This window comes from Brassica napus, chromosome C5 (genome assembly GCF_020379485.1).
Source record: "Brassica napus cultivar Da-Ae chromosome C5, Da-Ae, whole genome shotgun sequence".
NCBI lineage: Eukaryota > Viridiplantae > Streptophyta > Magnoliopsida > Brassicales > Brassicaceae > Brassica > Brassica napus.
The window spans coordinates 14,762,119-14,782,366 of record NC_063448.1 but is presented as its reverse complement, the minus strand read 5'-3'; the positions used below and the strand labels follow the sequence as shown (position 1 = coordinate 14,782,366).

The 20,248-nt window shown below is 37.3% G+C and overlaps 1 protein-coding gene, 2 long non-coding RNA genes and 1 pseudogene across 9 annotated transcripts; 1 reads left to right on the top strand and 3 right to left on the bottom strand.

Annotated features, from left to right (window-relative positions):
* Positions 1-662: 662 nt before the first annotated feature.
* Positions 663-3,870, top strand: LOC125587788. The gene is made up of 2 exons (XR_007324169.1): positions 663-2,890; positions 3,022-3,870. It is a non-coding gene; the product is annotated as an uncharacterized LOC125587788 (long non-coding RNA).
* Positions 3,871-4,779: 909 nt separating this feature from the next.
* On the bottom strand, positions 4,780-6,802 carry LOC125587099 (annotated as a pseudogene).
* Positions 6,803-9,742: 2,940 nt separating this feature from the next.
* On the bottom strand, positions 9,743-11,937 carry LOC111211347. Its single transcript, XR_007324168.1, has 4 exons — positions 11,819-11,937; positions 11,337-11,597; positions 10,531-11,257; positions 9,743-10,435 (listed from the first exon to the last, which is right to left on the bottom strand). It is a non-coding gene; the product is annotated as an uncharacterized LOC111211347 (long non-coding RNA).
* Positions 11,938-16,307: 4,370 nt separating this feature from the next.
* Positions 16,308-19,723, bottom strand: LOC125587787. 7 transcript variants are annotated; one of them, XM_048758959.1, is made up of 6 exons: positions 19,582-19,721; positions 19,374-19,411; positions 19,246-19,289; positions 17,389-19,129; positions 17,165-17,289; positions 16,308-17,045 (listed from the first exon to the last, which is right to left on the bottom strand). In XM_048758959.1, the coding sequence occupies exons 4-6, from the start codon at positions 17,544-17,546 to the stop codon at positions 16,660-16,662; spliced, it is 669 nt and encodes a 222-aa protein (XP_048614916.1). In that variant the 5' UTR covers positions 17,547-19,129; positions 19,246-19,289; positions 19,374-19,411; positions 19,582-19,721; the 3' UTR covers positions 16,308-16,659. The 7 variants fall into 7 exon arrangements, 4 of the variants coding, with proteins under 4 accessions (XP_048614916.1, XP_048614914.1, XP_048614913.1 ...); XM_048758957.1 differs by having other exon boundaries at positions 17,389-18,875; positions 18,964-19,129; positions 19,246-19,411; positions 19,582-19,715; XM_048758956.1 differs by having other exon boundaries at positions 17,389-18,875; positions 18,964-19,129; positions 19,250-19,411; positions 19,582-19,715.
* Between the last annotated feature and the right edge of the window lie 525 nt (positions 19,724-20,248).

Here is a 20,248-nt window from a genome sequence, read left to right as displayed (position 1 = left end):
AAATTTCAGAAATTTTATTTTTTCAAAAAAATTAATATTTTTTACATTTCGAGGAAATTAATTATATTTTTCACTACATCGATCGATGCGTTTTTGAACAAAAACGCATCGATCGATCCGTTTTTTTTAAAAAATATAGCGAGGGACATTTCCCTCGGAATTTTCCGAGGGACAACTCCCTCGGAATATACCGAGGGAACAGTTCCTCGGAATAAACCGAGGAAAAAGTCCGTCGGTATACTCCTATCGATCGATGTATATATGTCCAAACACGCATCGATCGATGAACTTCCGAGGAATTATCCCGACGAAGTTCTACCTCGGTATATTCCGAGGACTTTTCCGACAAACAAGGGATCCTCGGAATTTCCTCGGAAATTTATTTCCTCGGAATTCCGTCGGAAAATTCCGAGGGATTTCAGAGGAAAAAAGAAATTCCGAGGAATTATTTCCGACGACGTATTTCGTCGGAATTGCGTCGGAATAACGATATTCCGACGAAATTCCGACGATTTTTTCCCTCAGAATCCTTGATGTTTTCTTGTAGTGCAAGTTTAAAATGTATTTTCACAGATATATGAACAGACAAAGATGCAAGCAAGAGAAGTATCAACAACAGAAATAACAGACGCACCAGTTCAATTTGCAATGAGGAGGAGATATTGAAGGCACTGCAGAATCTTGACACTCGAACATATCTTCCAGCAGCGCACAAAGTCTTTGGAGGCAAATAAAGTTCATCACACCAAAACCAAGACTTTCTGTGACTAAGCTATCTCACACATGGCTGACTTTTTAGCTGCAGAATCTTAATCAAAGATACGAACAACAATTTTTTTTTTTTTAAACAATAAAATTCATACAAGAGCAAACAAGAAAATAACAACAAATGTCTAAGCTTTGATTGAGAAGCTTATGTACATAACTCTGAAGCTACCAGAAATTCATTACCAAATCAATTTGGTTTGTGGTTATGTAGTTTCGCTATTTTCTACAACGTCCGTAGCTATATAATAATATCCAACAACGGTAACTTTCTTTACTACAAACATCATCAGAATTTTGTAGCTAACGAAAATAAAATGTTATTTGTAAGATTATCATATTAGACTTAAAACAATAATAAATTTTTGAAAGAATGTTTTAAATTGTCAAAAAAAACATGGAGCCGGCGGTTAGGGTTTCGGAGGTCGCATGAATCTACGAAGAAGACGGAGGCACATTTAGTCATTTATCTTTCATTAAAAGAAAATAAAAAAATAGAAGGTAAAACACGTCTTCAGAGCTGGAAACGGTAAACTGACTGATAACTAAAGTATACTACCAAAAATATAGTTTAAAAGTCAGAAATTAATCCCTACTTACCCCAACCCTCAGTTACTAGCGCCTAACGATTTTCCGATATATGTAGTTAAATACACTAAATCAATACTATTTGGTTTGTGGTTAAGTAGTGCGTTGTGGTACCAAAGTTTCGCTCATTCTACAATATCTGCCACCAAAGTGTGCGTTGTGGCACCAAAATTCAGCACTATTCTGGGCTTACTATCTATTTCTTCCCCTCCAGAATATCTACATCGTATCAGATCCACACAAAATTTGGTTAATTTGTTGTTTCTCCTCAGAATTTCTACACAACCTACGGTTCTGCAGAACCAACCTGTCGCGAGAATTTATCTTGCTCCCTCTGAATAAAATATGTTATTTGATTTAAATTGATGACTTAACTTGATGTTAAGATCTGAATAAATTTGAAGAAATCTCTCTTTGATTTTGTTCGAAGAGGTATTATTCTTATCCCGAGTACACATACGTTTATAAATTGAAGACTACATGTAAATTGTAACTAACCAGCCTACAAAACATTGCATTCCAAGCTACCCCCCATTATCTACGGAGACGAGTGCAAGTCGCGAACCGGACAAAAGATTACGGTTTGCCTCAAGAATGTCTCCACAAAACAAGCTGATCAAAATCTCAAAAAGACTTGAAACTTATGAAGTAAATACATGAGTAGCGGAACCAGCCACTAAACTTGTGGAGATCAACAAAATTAAATCATTGGTATTATCTTTCATTAGTTTTTTAATCAGAAATACATGCAAAAAAAAGTTTAGTAACAAAAATTCATAGGAACCCCTCACTAAACGGTGCCTCCGCCACTGGCTGCCGAAGCATATATAGAGACAAAGTTGGCAGAATCATTCACGATTATCTGCCATCGATTATTTTTAAAAAGGAACAATCTTGTGTTTTGTATTAGGTACACACGATCAATCATATCATGTTTACTGAATTAGGTTACACACTATCAATCGTATCATGTTTAATTAATTTTAGTTGGCATTTTGCTTTTAGTCTCGGTTTAACCGGAATTCACTCTACTCGGTTGATGACTCAAACTAGAAATTTTGAATTCTACAATTGGGTTTCGGTTTAGGAATCAATTTCATATGGAACGTTTTGAAGGTTTCTTTGCTAAATCGGTTTGTTCCACCCGGTTCGGTACAACTTTGTTGGTTTCAGAAAACATATTCCATGTGGAAGGGTAAAACGGTCACTTTAACATCCACCTCTGAACACGGTTTGAAAAAGGTCTCTGAGTGCCGGCGAAACCTACCTCTCTCTCTCTCTCTCTCTCTCTCTAGACTCCAATCCATGCCACCGCCGCTATCCACATCCCCACCACCCTCATAGCTTCGTTGCCTGCTCTCCTTAACGTCTAACTGTCTCAGCATCACTAAGCGTAACCGCTGATTCAACCACCACCGAGCCTCTCGCACGGATTGAATCACTATCGGGCGTACTAGGTTGCCAGTGGTGAGATGAAGGCAAAGGCAAACTCGTTGTCATCTTAGCTCAACACTTCGACATCGTTGCTCGCTGTCAGGTAAAAAGCTCACACCTTTATCCTCAGATTCTTGTGACCGTTAATCTTAGGGAATCACAAACACTAGTATTGAAAGTTGTTAACTTTATATCAAGCAAGTTGCAAAGTTTAAGTCTTTCTTTGTTTTGTAGTTGCAAAGTTTAAGCCTTTCTTTGGTTTGTGGTGGAGCTAATGCTGGAAACACTATATACAACAAGAAGTTTGCTTTACACCTTGTGCCTTGAGGAGGACACCACTTGTGTGATTGGCAATGGAGTTGTGGTTCATTTACCAGGTCTATTCAAAGAGATTGAGCCTCTTGTCTCCTGTAAAGGAATGATCTTGCTCTTAGACCGTGCTCATCTCTTGTTTGATTTCCATTAAGAGATTGATGGTCTCCGCTTGCAAAGTCATCCATCGGCACAACCAAGAGAGGGATCGGTCTTTGCTACACTAGTATATTGTAATCAATGAATGCATTGTGATGAATGATGATCTTGTTTTGTTAGGTAAAAGCGAGAGTTGGTTCAGGATAAAATGGTGGTGAACTTCTTAGGTTGACAGGAGTTTGGCACAAAAACTGGTCGTCCTCGTCGGAAATCAATGGAAAGCTTGATGTACTTTCTGACCTAGAAGAAATCCAGCTTGGTGTGGCTTATAAGAAGAGTGATGGCACTCGTGTTGAATCCTTCCCTGGTGATCTTAGAACTGCACCTAATTGTTGATCTCTTGTAGTATCTGTTAAAGTCTTGAAACTCTGTTTAAATGTGAAAATGTATGAAGTGTTACCTGGATGGAAGTCTGATCTTCCAAAGGCTGCACAGCAATATGTTGAGAGAATTGAAGAACTCGTGGGTGTGCCCATTCATTACATTGGTATTGGTATTGGACCTGGTCGTGATGCCCTTATACATAAATGAGGGCTTTTTTTTTGGCTCTTCCACACAGACTAATGTATCTCTTGCATTGTTTGAAGAGTAATAAGGAATGAGTTTGTTGAATTCTCGCAGTTTACGCTCTCATGCTTGAATCTTGACTCTATTGATAAAAGATCCTTTTCGGCCTGTCAGAAAATCTGTAGATATTGTTTAGACATTGACTGAAACGAATAGGACTAGTCTCTAAGATTAGTTTCACGGGTATAACGCGTCCCTCCCTCAGATTCTTATTAGTCTTGGCATCGAAACCTTTTAATGCACATGTGATGCGTCTTTATGTTATTAGGTTTTATCGTTTTCTTTTCTTGACAGCAAGTTTGCGCTGCTGGTAGTTCATACCAACCGTGATCTTTATGTACTGTTTGTTATCCATGGTAGATAAGCTTATTTGCATGGTTACATTGACAAAACATATAACATTCTTCTAGGTCTGTGACTTTCACTAGTCTTCACTAACTCTTGAGCTGAAGGACTGAGAAAGCAATGAACATGCTTCATTAATAGAACAAAAAACAGAACAACTCTGTTCATATTCAGAAGTACACCGACTCATTAGACTGCACTCTGATCATATTCCTTTTCTACCCATGCAGCTATCATGTTACACTTGCACTATTCCAAAAGCACTACACTAAACCTAACTCCACACGTGTACTTCCGAAACTGATCTACAACATCAGGGCCGGCTGGGGAGGGGGAAAAGCGGTGCGACTGTTCCGGGGTGTCCCCCGTATATTAATAGTTAAGGGGCCTAATTTTTTAAAAAAATATATATTTTTATATAAAAAGTTATAAATATAATAAATAAAATTGAAAAAGGTCCAACAATATTTGATATGCATATAGTTTTATTTTCATCGCAAAATATACAAAATATTACTGATTAAATTTTAAAAATATGTTAAACATTTTCTGAATATAAAGGGTTAAAAAAAAATTTTTGCCCTATGACCCTGTATAACATTACCCCCTCTCACTCATCTAAGCTTCCACAGAAGTTCCAGATCGAAGGGACACCTAGATCATCATAGCTTTCGAAATCGCTGCAGTAGAAATGCACAGTTGAGGTTTCACTTCCTGACTTCCAATCGAGATGGTCATAAATTCCGTTTAGTATCTCTTGTGGCATGTAACGTGCGTATCCTTCTTCTTCAAGTAATCTTTTTGTCTAACCGCGTTACGCAACCGAAACCACCGAGCTTGCATTACACCGTTCTTGAAGTAGATATTATCAGGTTTTACGTCTAAATGAGCTATTCCCTTCTCATGTATAAACGTTAACGCCTTAGCTATCTAATGCATAACTACTTAGATCGCTCTTTCTGAGATTTTTAACAGAAGATTTCTTAGATAAGTTGTGATCGAAAATTTCGAGTTGAATGTACAACTGCTCGTTTTCAAACCACGACCAGTAGTATCCTTCTACGTTTTCATGAAATCCTACAGATAGAAACCGAAAAGCTTAAGACTACACTGTCCTTAGAGGGAGTAGCCAGAAAGTTTTGAAAGACTGAATACTGACATAGCTTTACGTCTGGAAAAGAAAGAACACGATTCTGATTACTTGAAACAATTGATCCAAACGAAATGAATTATAACTAATGCGGAATTTGTCCCTCTCTGAATCTAGATGTAACTTCCTAGTGCTGTGTTTAACAGCGTACAATCAACCATTTGAAATTCCCAGCTCCAATTTGCTAGAAGAAACCAAATTAAGCTACCTTACAAGAAGCAAACATAATTCCATCATCGTCAAAAACTTCTTTCACTTACCTATGTTTCATGAAAATCTACCATCTCCACCTATATTTGCAGGGAGAAAACCTGAAGAACCGTAGTGATTTATTTAGATTTCATGGGAATTCTTGATTAAGAACTTTATGTAAAGTGAGAGTAGAAACAACTTACTAGCACATTTTGATCTTTGATATCCGAAAGGATCAGTAGCTGTATCTGGTGGCATAACACAAAACCGTAAAGCAACTGCAGTTTGTGTAACATATCCAGATCTTTCTGCTTGGTGTTTGTTTATCCAGCATTATCTCATCTGTTTATATATCATAATTCTCTTGTTCATCTACTCTATGTTTCAAAGACATAAATGTGAAACTGTCTGCGCAAAGATTTGAAAGACATGTGAATCTCAAATACCAAATAAAAACTGTGACAGTGAAGTTGTAACATTATCTATTGTTCTTTGTTTGTACGGGATTCAGTCGACTAGGTTGAAAGAACTCAAAAATGGAATGACTAAAGACGTTTTATTAGATATTATCAAAGGGTTACAAGAGTGACAGGAGATCGAGGAAACAAGCCGGAGCTCGAAGAGCAAACCGGAAAAGGTACAAAGCGATTAGGAGTAAAGAGATGACTAAAACCCTAGATCGAGCCGCTCAGTGTGTGTGTGTAAAGTGTTGATCCCCTTTCTTGTTGTATCCTTCTCTTCCTCGTGTGCCCTAATTCTGATCCCCTTTTGGGCCTTAGTCTGGGAAGGCCGAGTATACGGGCCTAGATGGAGTTCCTCCGAGTCGGGTGCTTTTTGTCGGCTTGGCCACCGGCTAAAAGCACTCTAGGGCCGAGCTGGCAACCCTACTCGCCGAGCCGAGTAAGTTAGCCCAGCTTGATGGGCTAGATCATGTTATTAGATGGGCCTTGTGGAGGGATGTAATCCATCTCCTACAATAAGTCCCCCCCCCCCAAGTTCACTTGTGAGCGGCGTAGCGGTCTCAATGAATTTGTGGGTCAGGTTTGTTCGGATAACAGATTCTAGCGCGAGAGGCGGCCCGCCGTTGGTCGTCCTTCCTGGTCGTTGTTAAGCGTTTTTGGCCGGATGTTATTTTTACTCGAAACTGACGGAGAGTGTCTTTTTCTTGTCCCTCTGGCCACTGTTCCTACTACCGCTCACATCGCTGCTCCCGACTTCGACGCGATCTGCGCCTTCTTCACGAATTTGCCTATGGGCATCGGCGACTAAAAGACGTTGAGATAGACTCATGTTTTCCATATCTCGCAGAGCATCGCGATGAATCAGGTTGAACTCATCCAGCAGACTACCGTTCGCTGTCACATCTCTAGTCGACTAGGTTGAAAGAACTCGAAAATGAGATGACTAAAGACGTTTTATTAGATCTGATCAAAGGGTTACAAGAATGACAGGAGATCGAGGAAACAAGCCGGAGCTCGAAGAGCAAACCGGAAAAGGTAAAAAGCGATTAGGAGTAAAGAGATGACTAAACTCCTAGATCTAGTTGCTCAGTGTGTGTGTGAGTAAAGTGTCCATCCCCTTTCTTGTTGTTGTCTTCTCTTCCTTTGTAGGCTTCATGTCCTTGTGTGCCCTAATTCTGATCCCCTTTTGGGCTTTAGTCTGGAAAGACCGAGTATACGGGCCTAGATGGAGTTCCTCCAAGCCGGATGTTTTTTGTCGGCTTGGCCACCGGCTAAAAGCACTCTAGGGCCGAGCTGGCAACCCTACTCGCCGAGCCGAGTAAGTTAGCCCAGCTTGATGGGCTAGATCCTGTTATTAAATGGGCCTTGTGGAGGGACTTTAACTCAATATGCCCTTATCATAAAAAAAAACTATTCTCCTTGTCCGTTCTCTATTCTCAGTACCCCTTTATCATTGCACTCCCTATACTAACCTTCTATTTATTTAATATAAATATAACATTTCATTTTCCACCTCATTAATATATTAAATTATTCATTTTAATAAACTCACCATAAATGTCAACTATTTGACCCCACAAGAAAACTCTAACCAATAGAATCACACTAATTTCACTTTCTTTCTTCTTTCCCATCGTGCTCCACCTTTCATCCTCCATTAATGAGTTTTAAAGTTCAAAATAGAGGTAATTTATGTCCATTTTTATGATTTTTTATAAATATTATTAAAATAAGTTTCTATCATGGGTAATGTTAAAAAAATAAGATTTGATGTTAATTTTAAAAGAATGAAAACGTTTTTCACCAATGTGTTTTTGTGTTGCGTGTTGTTTTTATAGCCGTTTTTTATAAATATTTTTGTAGAATATCATTAAAATGAAATATATATCATGGGTAATGTAATAATGTTAGAGTAGATAGTAATTTAGAGAGAGGCTGAATTTTTTTTGAAAACTGTATTTAGGTTTAAGCTATGTTTATGGATCTGTAGTAGTAGGAATTTGAAATGGTCGTAAATATGATTGTAGTGGTATTATCTGAACAATATCTTCGTAGAAAGTAGATTATTTCGCAAAAATAAAAATTTATGGGTACTACTAATCAAACTAGTACAATAGTTACTCTATAAATTAATACTAGATAAATTAAAAAATCACTATAAAATAATAAATTTCTTCGGTCCCGAATTAGGCCGGTTCAAAATATGACACAAATCAATAAAATAATAAGATAGTATTTTTTAGAAAATTCTATGCAAATATATGGTCCTATTAAAACATAAATTAATAATATATCTATATATATATTTCATATAAGTACAAACTAAACATTATATTGTTGGTTTTATATTCACAATGAAAATACCTCTATTTTTCTTAACTTTCAATATATTTTGATAATATTTAGTAAAATTATATCGAAAAACACATATAAGTTATATGAAACATAAAAATATAAACCAAGTAATATAATAAAAAATATAAACCAATGGTATTGTATTCGAAGGAGAGGCACACCAAAAATTGTTGCATCTGTTTTAGCTCAAGATTATCCCGGTAGTTTTGACACACCAGTTCCCAACACTGATCGATTTGGTTAATCACAGGGTTGGTGTAGATGTATAATACGCAACGGCATGGAGATGAATAAGACAAGGTGCTAATAAAGTGTGAGGAAGTCTAGAAGAGAGTTTTTCTTTATTATGTTTTCATTGTGTGTAATCGGATTACTAGGATTATTGGGTTTATTGTGTGTAATCGGAATACTAATATTACTGGGTTTATTATGTGTGATTCGGACCACTAGGATTATTGGGTTTATTATGTGTAATTCAGACCACTAGGATTACTTGGTTATATTATGTGTAATTTGAAATCCCTATATATTGCAAGTAGTACGTATATTTAACATATAAACTCATATATTATCTATTATTAGACTATATATATAGTAAATAAGACTATTAAAACTATTTAGATGATTAATTTATATAGTTTAGGAATATTTATCATTTTTCCAAAATGATTCCTTAACTTTCATGGTTGTTGTGTGAATCGTAAGGTTATAGTAAGAAGAATCTATAAAAATACTTATTTTTGATAAATTGTTTATATAATACTCTTTCTTAATGACATTAATTGTATAAAATCATTGGTTTTACTAAAAAATATTTCATTTGGACATGGTTTTACTAATAAAACTTAAAATTTGCCAAAATATTACTATGTGTATGGCAGTATTACTACTACCTTGAAGATTACCAAGAATTACTAATTGAATTAGAATATTAAATATTTTAATTAAAAGTAAATTTCAAAAATAAATTTCAAAAAATACAATGCTTTGATTTTATAAATATTTTTTTTCAAAAAAAAATAGTTTTGATAAAATATATGTATTTATTAAGAACATGAATGCATTTAAATCATTTCTAATCTTTGTAAAAATATCAAAGTTACGTTTTTCTTGAAATAGAAGGATATATATACTATTTTATATAAATTTAAAATTCTAATATTATATTTTCTTAATATAAATGTGTATTGTGGATTAGTAGCACTAGTAGGATTACCTTGGACTACTTTGAATTACCTGGTACTACTATGTATTATGGTTATTTCTAACATCTTTATATTTTCGGCTTATTATATACTTTATACAACTTTATATTTTCGGCTAGTTATATATTTTAACACATAGTATTATTACTTTGTATTCTAATAGTCCACAAACCTTTTACAAACCTAGAAGATTTAAAAGCAAACATCGGTAATAGCAAATATAATTAAAATTAATTTTAATTATTTTCTCTATGGAACTTTTGTTATTACAATACTAATTTACACCATCAGACAAACATTTCCCCAACATGATTACAATACTATGAAGAAGTGCACAGAAACCCATGAAAAAGTTCCCGTATGTCTCTATGCACCATGTGAAATACATCGTTGAAGATGAGACTTGTCACTCAAGACCACTTCAGATATGTGACACTACTTGTCACTCATCAGATTCCATACTGTTTGGGAGCTTTCAAACAAATTCAGATTTTTTCAGCAGCTTTTAGGAACAAATTAGGGGCCTTTTTTTTTTTATTGGAAAACCAATTCAAGCTTTCTCCACACCTTGGTCCAAACAGCCTTTTAGATGGAGGATCCGTCTAAACACTACATATTTGTAAGCCAAAATGAACTTTTTCAAAAGAACCCAGATCTTAATTCTATACCACCTTATCAAATAGGTAATAGTTATGAAATGTAAAATCCATTCAGCAAAAATATAAAACGTCAAAGAACAAATATGTACGCCAAGTTAACGATTTTAGAATGCCTACAAAACAGAATAGAATCGAATCAAGATATGTTGAGAAGCACAATCCCACACACGACACACGCAGCGTCTCATCTTCGTTGTTATATCCAAATACAACGCAACGATCTCGTTTACCAAGAACATGAATCTATAAAGAAAAACCCCGATTCTGATCTCAATTACAAAACTTTCATGAATTTTATGATTTTTGAAATAGATAAGCAAAAGAAAGAAGATTTGAACCTTAAAAGCTCGAGATCGTACGAGTGTGGTGAACCGATGCCGAGGGAATTAGCGAGCATAGGATCATGGAATTGAAGCAGCCGCAGAGTGGAGTGAGTGTGGTCCCTATAGGTTTAAGATTCGTTGTTGTAAAACATGTGTTTGCTGCTCTCCCCACACATGATTACGGCTATAGTCTTCTCCTCACACCCAAAGAATACGAGACGAGCAGACAAAAGCAAAATGGATAAATTAGAGGTTGGATTTGAAAATATTCTAATTCGTTAAAGGTATTAGAGTCTTTACACTACCTGGACCCACGTTTTCTTTTTAAAATAAATAAATATTAAATGATATTTTAATAAGGGGAGAAAAGAGAATTTTTTAAGAGTGGAAGGGGCATATGGAGTTGTGGTAATCCATCTCCTACACTCTTGTAATAGATTTCAAGTACAAAGACGGTCTACGATGACAAAAGGACATGATACTACTCATAGTCTTCCTCTTTAATCACGATGTCATCCAACTTCCAAATATGGTGGGCAGCGGATCGGAGTGGTAATGGGAAAACACTGGCATCGTTGTTTGATGCTAAACAGACATTATAGTTCTCCATTCTCAAACGGTGAAGAAGATTGGCATAATCTCTATCTCCCCCTATCAAAAATATGCGGGCAGGGGCTTCATGTTCCTTGACCCATTTCATTATTGCATGCATTCATGATTCTCAAATCATATGCATCCTGACCTATAAGTGATTAAAAAACAGTCAATTTTCCTGAAAATCTAACCAAAACACAAGCGTTACAAAGGATTGAAGACATCACCTTTGGCTACTGTTGTAATACTAACATTCGGTTCATTCATCATTTTGAGCCGCGTGCTGACTTCCTGGGAAATAGTGTTTGCTCCAAATATTTGGAATGTCACCTTCCCAGAACCATGATTATTCGTGAGAAAATCACAGATCCGCGGAAGAACAAACTGTATCTTGCCATTGTTCTTGAGTACATTTGGGATATGGACATTGTCGTAATCCCAAAACACCCCAGTCCTCATTCTCCTGGATCTGAAAGTAAGTTGTATCTCTGGGAGATCCAAGAATAATGAAACCAAGCATAGTGTCAAAAAACAAAAAAAAAAACAGTGAGTTTAAAAATACTTAAACTAACTGATTTCGCTATCTCAATGTAACACTAAGAATTCAATCACGAGATGTAACCACAAATTTGACATGAAACTAATTGAACGAGACAGAAAGGGAAAGCGTGTTAAAATAGAAAGCAGATTTGATACTTTGGGAACGAACCTGCAAGTGATACTAGTCGCAAGCAAATTAGGGTTTCGCTCAGAAAATCTCGGCAGAAGGAGAGTTGTAAGATACGACAGACGACGGTACCGTTAAGGAGAATCGCCCTAAGGGTTTATGATGTAACCTAAGCGGTACCGTTATATATGTGGCTCCTAATAATTAAGTTCACTAATATTTCAGTTTTAAGCCCATTGGCCCAACAATTATGCCAACCATTTGTTATGCGTCTTGCCACATTAAACATGGTTATTTTTTTTGAAAATACATTAAACATGGTTATTGCGATGATGGAAATGTTTTTAAAGCTTTGAAGGAAAAGGCACATCGCTAAATATATTAATGTTGTAAGAAAAATATATTTTATATACATCCGTAAATTTTGAACAATAATAAAAAAAATAAAAAAATAAAGGATAACCGTTAAGACAAATATAAACAAAGTGTATGATAGAATGGAATATTCATTCATTGAAGCAATTATGTGAAAAAATAGGTTTTTCTGAGATTCGGATTACCTGAATAATGAGGTGTATTACTTCGGTAAAATACAAGGTGCACATGAATAGTCAATCCATGAAAACTATTGTCCCAAGAAGAAGTCTACGTCAAGGAGATCGTTTGTCTCTTTCATCTTTATTCTATGCACAGAAGCGTTCATCAGCCTTCTTAATCATATAGAGAATCAAGGAAAGATAATACGATGTCCTTCGGCATCTCACTTTCTTTTTGCTGGTAACAGTTTTTTCTTCTGTAAGACTATTACAGGCACGAAAGCTGAGTCGATGAGTTGGATGGTTGTCGGGTCGATCTTATCGGTGGAAATTAAGATCGGATGGAAAGATGGTGATGGTGGCCGACTTGCTATCCCTTTCTGTCCAAACTAACCTGACAACAAAGATAAAAAAAATGAGTTTATGAAATGAAAAATAAGAACATAAACTAAAAGATAAAGAGAAGGAATGAATTGATGGATATATGTTTGATGATGGGCGATGGATAGATGATGTTGGGTAGATGATTGACTCTCTCAATCTGTGGGTGCTGATTGACTCTCTCAATCTGTGTCTCAAGGCTCCTGAAAGGCTCCTGAAACACACAGAGAACCTATAAAACACGAGCTCAGTAGACTTCTAATGCTTTTCACAACTTAGAATCTAAAAAACACTCTTTGAAAAGAAAATGTTTTGAAAAGGTGAATCTAAAATGTACAAATGGGGTCTGCTTATATAGGGCACGAACTCAGACAAAAATCAAACGGTCATATGAAAAGAAAGGAAACAAAAATAAACAAAAGGAAACCGATAAACTAGCCGTTGGAGGATTTCTTGGATCCAAAAGCTTTCTTCAAGGGATTTGATTCTGGCTTTGTATCTGGACGGTTTGAGGGTGTAGGTAAGCTTCTTGGGAACATCTTTAATGTTGAATACTTGGGCCCTGATTGGTAAAGCAGATGGTAAAACAACAGCAATATGCTATAGAAGAATTATGCTCCAGAAGCTGTATGCTTTTGCTAAACTGTTTAATAGATTGATTGGTAGAGCAATATGAACATGCTATTTAAAATTATTATAAAAATTAGTATATAATATATAATATATTTATTTATAATGAATAAATTTCTAATATATATATTAATATATAAAAAAAAGATATATAATTATTTTATTTTATTTACTAATTTCAAAATTATGTATCGAAAATGTTATTTTAAAATAAATTTTACAGGTAAATATTTATTTTTAAAAATAATATTTATTTTATAAATTTATTTTAGAAATCAAAATTTGAAATTCTGGATATAAAAATAAATTTCTGATATTATTAAATAAAATAAAAGAACTAAATATATATTTTTATTAAATCTATAAATTATAAATGCAAATGCTCTTTCAAAAGCTTCATATGAGAGCATTTGCTATAGAGCATTAGCATTTAGTAAATGCTCTTCTAAATGCTTTTCTACCAAATGTTGATTGGATAATGTAAAACATAATGCTAATGATAATGTTCTACCAATCAAAGCCTTGGTCGAAATCTATGTAGTCTTGGCTTGAAAAGAGCTGTTGGGAATTGATGACAAATGATTCCAAGAATAGCTCCAAAGATGGTAAGTCTGATCCTGCTTGAATCTGTGTGTTCTGGTGAGTGCTGGTGCATCTTAGGCCTCTTAGACAAGTAAGGAATGCTTCCAAAACGCTGCAGCTTTGGTGGCTTGGTCGTTGTTGAGTTATCGTGTGAATGTATCCCGATAAGGAAAGTTGTTGTTAATGTGGATCCTCTTGATCTTGTGGTTGCTGGTGCATGGAACGGACTTGACTGGCTCTTCTGGATCATTGTATGAGCCTCCTGAATGCCTAGATTGATCTCCTGGACGCCGAGGTTTGGTTTGAAGCTGATTGAACCGGTTAGCTTTCAATTGAGGCAAGCGTAGAACTGGTTTGGCCGGTTTTGGAGATTGGATCATAACTTCATAAATCCGTGGACTTTCCTCCTCATTCTTGGCTTGTTAGAAAGATAAGAGATCCATATTAAAGTCCATGAGTTGATTTGGGTCGGAAGGCTTCTTCATTGCGCTTTAAACAACTTCTAAACTCTGATACTCGCAGATGGACGGGCTGGAGAACCTCTGGTTTGTAAAATTCATATTTTCCTAGTCCGAGTAATTTTGAAGATGATTCCAATTAGGGTTGACTCCTTGATGAGTGTAGAATGCATGAAAATTGGTTTCAAGGCAAAATTGCTCCTGGTTGGTGAGATACGCCTTTTTGAGTGGACACATATCCTGGTTGTTTTTCGGTTGGCTGAATGGTGCATCCGGTTGGCCTCTGGTTCTGGTGTCGCATCTGTGCCCACGACAAAGGCGGAGCTCCGTGAATGTGAAGAAATAATGAAAGTAGTCAGGAAATATGAACAAGCAGCAGGACAATGCATTAACTTTGAAAAATCATCTCTACTATTTGGTAAGAGGATTAACGAAAATGTTAGACAACAGATCAAAGATACTATTGGAATCCAGAATGAAGGGGGAATGGGAACATACCTAGGAATTCCAGAAGATATTATCGGATCCAAATGCAAACTTTTCGCTTTTCTGAAGGATAAACTAATGCATAGAGTGAATAGATGGACTGGTAGATGTCTTTCCAAAGGAGGAAAGGAAGTGTTGATCAAATATATTTTGCTAGCTCTCCCGACGTATGTTATGTCTAGTTTTTTTCTCCCATTGGAGATATAAGAAAACCTTGCAAGTGCCATTGCACAATTCTGGTGAGTTCATGACGATTGCGAGTAGGGCAAGCGGACTGACGATGCCCTAGTTCCCCACAAGAGAAACAGTGTAACCCACCCAGTCGTTGTTGTTTTAGAGGATCGATGGGAACTATGGCTGACTCGGGTTTGGTGGAGTTGTCGTTGGTCGGGGCTGTAGTTGTTGCTAATGTCGAGCGGGGTTGATGGGTAGAACCCCAAAAGGTGAATCCACTGCGAGTCTTTACCTCGACAGTTAGCGCTTTCTGGTGTGCTTCTGAGATGGTTTGAGGCCGGAAAATATTGACGGTGAGTTGAATCTGTTGCCGAAGACCTCCAACAAATCTCATAACTAGATGTTGTTCCGAATCTCGGACTTCCGCACGATTAATCATCTTGAAGAACTCTGTGGCATATTCGTCTACTGTTTGTGACCCTTGGCGTAGATTTTGGAGTTTTTGGAACATAAGTTGGTCATAATTGTAAGGGATAAATTTTGTTTTGCATCTCCCACTTCAATTTGTCCCACGTAGTTATTTTTGACTTTCCGAGACGAGCTCGGGTTGTCTTGACCTGCGACCACCAAGCGGCTGCTCGATCTCTAAAGCGAATTGCAATAAGCGGGGCGCATCTATCCAATGGGATCTTCTTGAATTCGATGATTTCTTCGACTGTAACAAACCAATCTAGTAACTCTTCAGCCATGGTAGAACCATTGAATTCTAGAAAATCGAGTTTGAAACTTTTCTTCCACGCATTGTCATCGTACTCTTCCTATGAGTCGGAGTTGTTAGCAGTACGGCGATTGACGCGTTGGTCACACTGTTGACGAAGTGCGGCGAATGGATTTTCTTCTCCATTTCCGTCTGATTCATAGGCGCGGTCAACTTGTCCTTGCCGAGGCGGTGGGATAGCGCGTTGTGTGGTGAGAGCATCAACGGCCGCAACGAGATCAGTTATCTGAGCTTGAAGGTCATTGATGGATTGTTGTGATGCTGGGATATCATCGTCAGCTTGATACTGCTGATTACGTGTTTTTTGGACCATCGTAGTGGTTGAGAAGATTTCGGAGTGTAGCAAAGCTCTGATACCAACCTGACGTAGCGTACGAATGGGTGAACAGTCGATCTAAGAATTTAGGGTTCTTCAAAACCTGTTGTTAGATTGATTAAGGGTTTCTTTCGATAGCTCCTTTAGACCAACTTCCTGTTTGATGAATTGAATCAAATCGAACAAGGTATTAAAAGCGAAAGCTCTATATTATAAAATCAAAACGTGACTAACAAGAGAGGTATAGCTCTCTTTATATAGTTATTCTAAAACCAAAAACCAGGTTAGAATAGGAAAATAGAAAATACCAAGAAAAAGGAAATTTTAAAACAAAATCCTAAGTTTAAGAAACAAAAGAAACCCAACGGTAAGAACATGATAATTTGAATTATCATGTTGGCGCTTGTAGATGAGATGCTGCTGCATCAGTGTGTGTGGTCGTGGTCTTTTAGGTAGGGAAGGAGTAGTTTCGGTTTTCTCAAACAGTCTCTTGCAGCTTCAAACAAGAATATCTTGGGAGTTTATGGGATCTGGTGACAGTTTCAAACATGTCCCTGAGATCGAGAGCAATATAATTCCTTGAGTGAAAGCAATCTTTCAGTGTTACAATTTCCGTCTTTCTGGTACTTTTGGCAATGTGACTGCACCTCTGGTTCGGTCGGACGGTGAGAAGTCCAATCGTTGTCTATTCTTAGAAAAATATCAACCGGGAAATTCAGACAAGAAATAGAGATATGGTAGTTGGTTTCCATCTGGTTCTCATGAGACTTTATGTAGATGAAGAATAGAAATAAGTAGGCAACGATCAGGATCAAGGCGGCCTTCGCAAGACTAGCCACGCAGAAATTCTCGACGTAGCATAACACGTCCCACGGTGATGGACAGAGCGAACTGTATTCCAGATACAACAAAATCTTTAGCCAACTCCCTGCAATTTTACAATAGAATCACAAGTATCAATGACATCAACATTCGATATGCAAGAGTAACAGACGACTCATTTTCAAAACAGCAAACGCAAGTGAAACACGAGTAAGAAAAACAAACATATGATATGAGTATGCATCATCATCAGAGAATCAACCCCGACAAGACTAGCGAAAGTCTCAGGCTTCATGTCTCTCTCTTCACGAAGCTGGTAGAGCTTATGACGAAACACCAAGCGCTGGTACCTTCCATCCATCCCCCCCAGAAAAAGCAAAAACCTTTAACAAGTTCGCAAGTAGAGAAGAAGCAAATAAAACACATCTAGAAAGCTTTCTTCTTCTTACAGAGAGGCCGATGAAGACACGGTCGTGGATCTTGGAGATTCTCTGGAAATCGGTGGCAATCGTCTGGAGCTGAACACCGAGCCTACGATGGCGAAGCAGTTCTTCCCCACCATAGCCACAACTGCACTTCCATTGTACTCGAAGATCTCGCCGCACATCGATTAGTCACCATTATCGTAATGATGAATCGAAACAAGAGACTGTTACTGATCAAACATACCGACATCGGTGAAGATTGGAGTTTTTTTCCTAACGGAGAAGCAATCTGAGACGGAGGAGAGAGTAAGTAAAGTCGACGGTGGCTTGGAAGAAACTCCAGCCTTTTTCGCCACTTCAATATAATTTGCTGGGCCTATCACCTATGGGCTATTAAAGTGAGTCTTTTCATTTTTGTAGGACTAATGCAGGGATTTGATTAATGTTTTATGTAATGCAAGGAGAATAACATGAGTGTTTAGGCTATCCACATCAGCCAATAAAGAAGTTTCATTTTGTCACGTCATCATCCCTGAGAGAATGGACTTTTAACTTATCATTCGGCCTATCCAACCCCTTTGAAAAAAACTGCAACAACCTAAAATGCCAACTAGCTATATGCTATGAGGGGATATTGAGTTAGAGCATCATTATCCCTGAAACCCCAAATGGAGTTTCTTAATTTTTTTTTCTTTTTTTTACTTTTTCGAATTTAAAAAAAAAAAAAAAGGAACTAATCGTGAGCCGCCACGTGTTAGTGAGGCCCGCGAACAGTGTAAGAAACCCTTAAGAACCGACTACTATTTAGTAGTTTTTGTAACCGGTTTCTTAAAAAAAAGTGGGTCCTACGCGGAATCCACAGGCTAAGAAACCCTACTATACCCGGATAAAGATGCTCTAGTTTCCAACATTTTATCGAAATATATAACCCACAATTACAACACTCTTTGAGAGAGCTTTATCCACTTCCCCCCCATGGCGTCTTCCGCCGCTTCTCCCTCCTTATCTCTACTCTCACTCACTTCAAAACCTCCTCCGTCTCCCTCCGCAGCCTCCACCACGCACCTTATTTTCCCTTCATTCAGAACCAACGTCGGTTTCGCGCCTCTAACACTAAACCCCAGGCTCCCAGCCGCGTCCATTCAACCATCGTCAAAGTAGACGACGGCAGGCGGCGACGGGGACATCGCGTTCGTGCAGAGCAAGAGCTTCATATCGACGCAGGGATGGGACTCGGAGATGGTGGTGGATTACAGGATAAACGAAGACGAGTTCCATAAGATCAGCCTTCTGGACTGCGATTTCTTCATCAGGAAGCCGCCTGATCTTGATAACGATGTTTATGACTTCAGAGAGGTATGTGAAAGTTCTCTCTGCTTTTAACTTTGAACTCGCACTATCTCCGTTTTCAACTAATACGGCTGCGTTTTGATGTGGTGGTTGGTTGCAGATGTATGTTACTCCTCCGGATACGGATATTTACTCGATTCCAAGACTTCTTGCTCCAATGCCTCAAAAGGTCAGAGAGAACAAAGTTAGAGAACAAAGTTTGAAATTAGAGAGCGTTGAATGTGCAAACTGAAAGAAAGAAAGATATACAGAGGCAAAGAGAGAAAGGCTCTGGCTTTTAGCACTATGCGGTGGAGCTCTGGGACATAGAGCTGGTCAGAGGAGGCGCATTGAGGGCACACTCAAGGAAGATCCATCGCCAGCGAGGATGGAATGGGCGATATGAACGATGACTATCTATGTTTCTCTCGCCGATCTGACGGAAAATTGAGAGAGATTTGACAGCTAGAGTTAGTGGTTTTGATGAAAATGAGGAGGGAGTTCACTTTGGAAAAAAAAAATTGCAGAGTAAGCCCTTTAACCACATAGTACCTACTTTCTGCTCTTCTTTTGTTGAACTTCTTCATCCTCGTCATCTACCTCATCAAAATGGACAAAATTACGAAGCAAATAGAACCGAATGTGAAATAGAAATGTCAAATAGAACTGAAGATGCGCACCTTTATATAACAGTCTCTTCGATTTGGAGTTCATCAGCCTGTGAAAGGAAAATTAACAGGTTAACATTAAAAGTACTAACAAAATCAACACTTCTTCTGGAGATTACGATGTGGAGTATTTTCGATCTTGAATATCACCATATGTTTATATAGTTAGTTTAGGGAGAGGGTGACAAACGAAGGGAGCCAGAACGCTTTGATGGCTTACGATTAAAGGAGTGAAGAAGGGAGTTTAATGAGAGAGATGTATTGGTGGCTGACGTTACAGTGGAGCAATAGAGAAGAAGATGAGACGTCAGTTGGAGAAGTGGAAACGACGAAGAACAACACGAAAGTGAGAGATTCATCGTTCAGCGTCTCGGTTTTTTAGGGTTTCCATTTGATTGGGCTTAATGGGCCAGAGAAATCAAACAAAATGGGTCAAAAAAAAGAAGCCCAACAATACCCAAATCCGTTTGTGACGTGGCAAAAATCAACCTCCCTATTGAACAATTTTACTAGCTGACGTGGACGTCCTTCCTGATGCTAGTATTCCCCTTTTATTTATTGTATTGTATGTATGATGTCTTGGCTCTAGCATTTTCACATAGAACCTTCGTATTAATAGTCTTGTTCTAACAATATTATCATATAACAATATATATTGATATAAAATGTTATATATAAAAACAAGCAAAGAAATATTTTTTTCATCATACATTCATTTACTTTAGTTAAAACCTAAAGCCTACAATTTCTTTTGGAATTACCATTAGTCCAATATTTTGACTAAGAATTCATTAATCTTTACACACCATAAATTTGTGTTTCAAATTCTATAGACGACACAACTATGTAGATTATTACAGAATGTGTTTAAAAGAGATTTTCAGAAC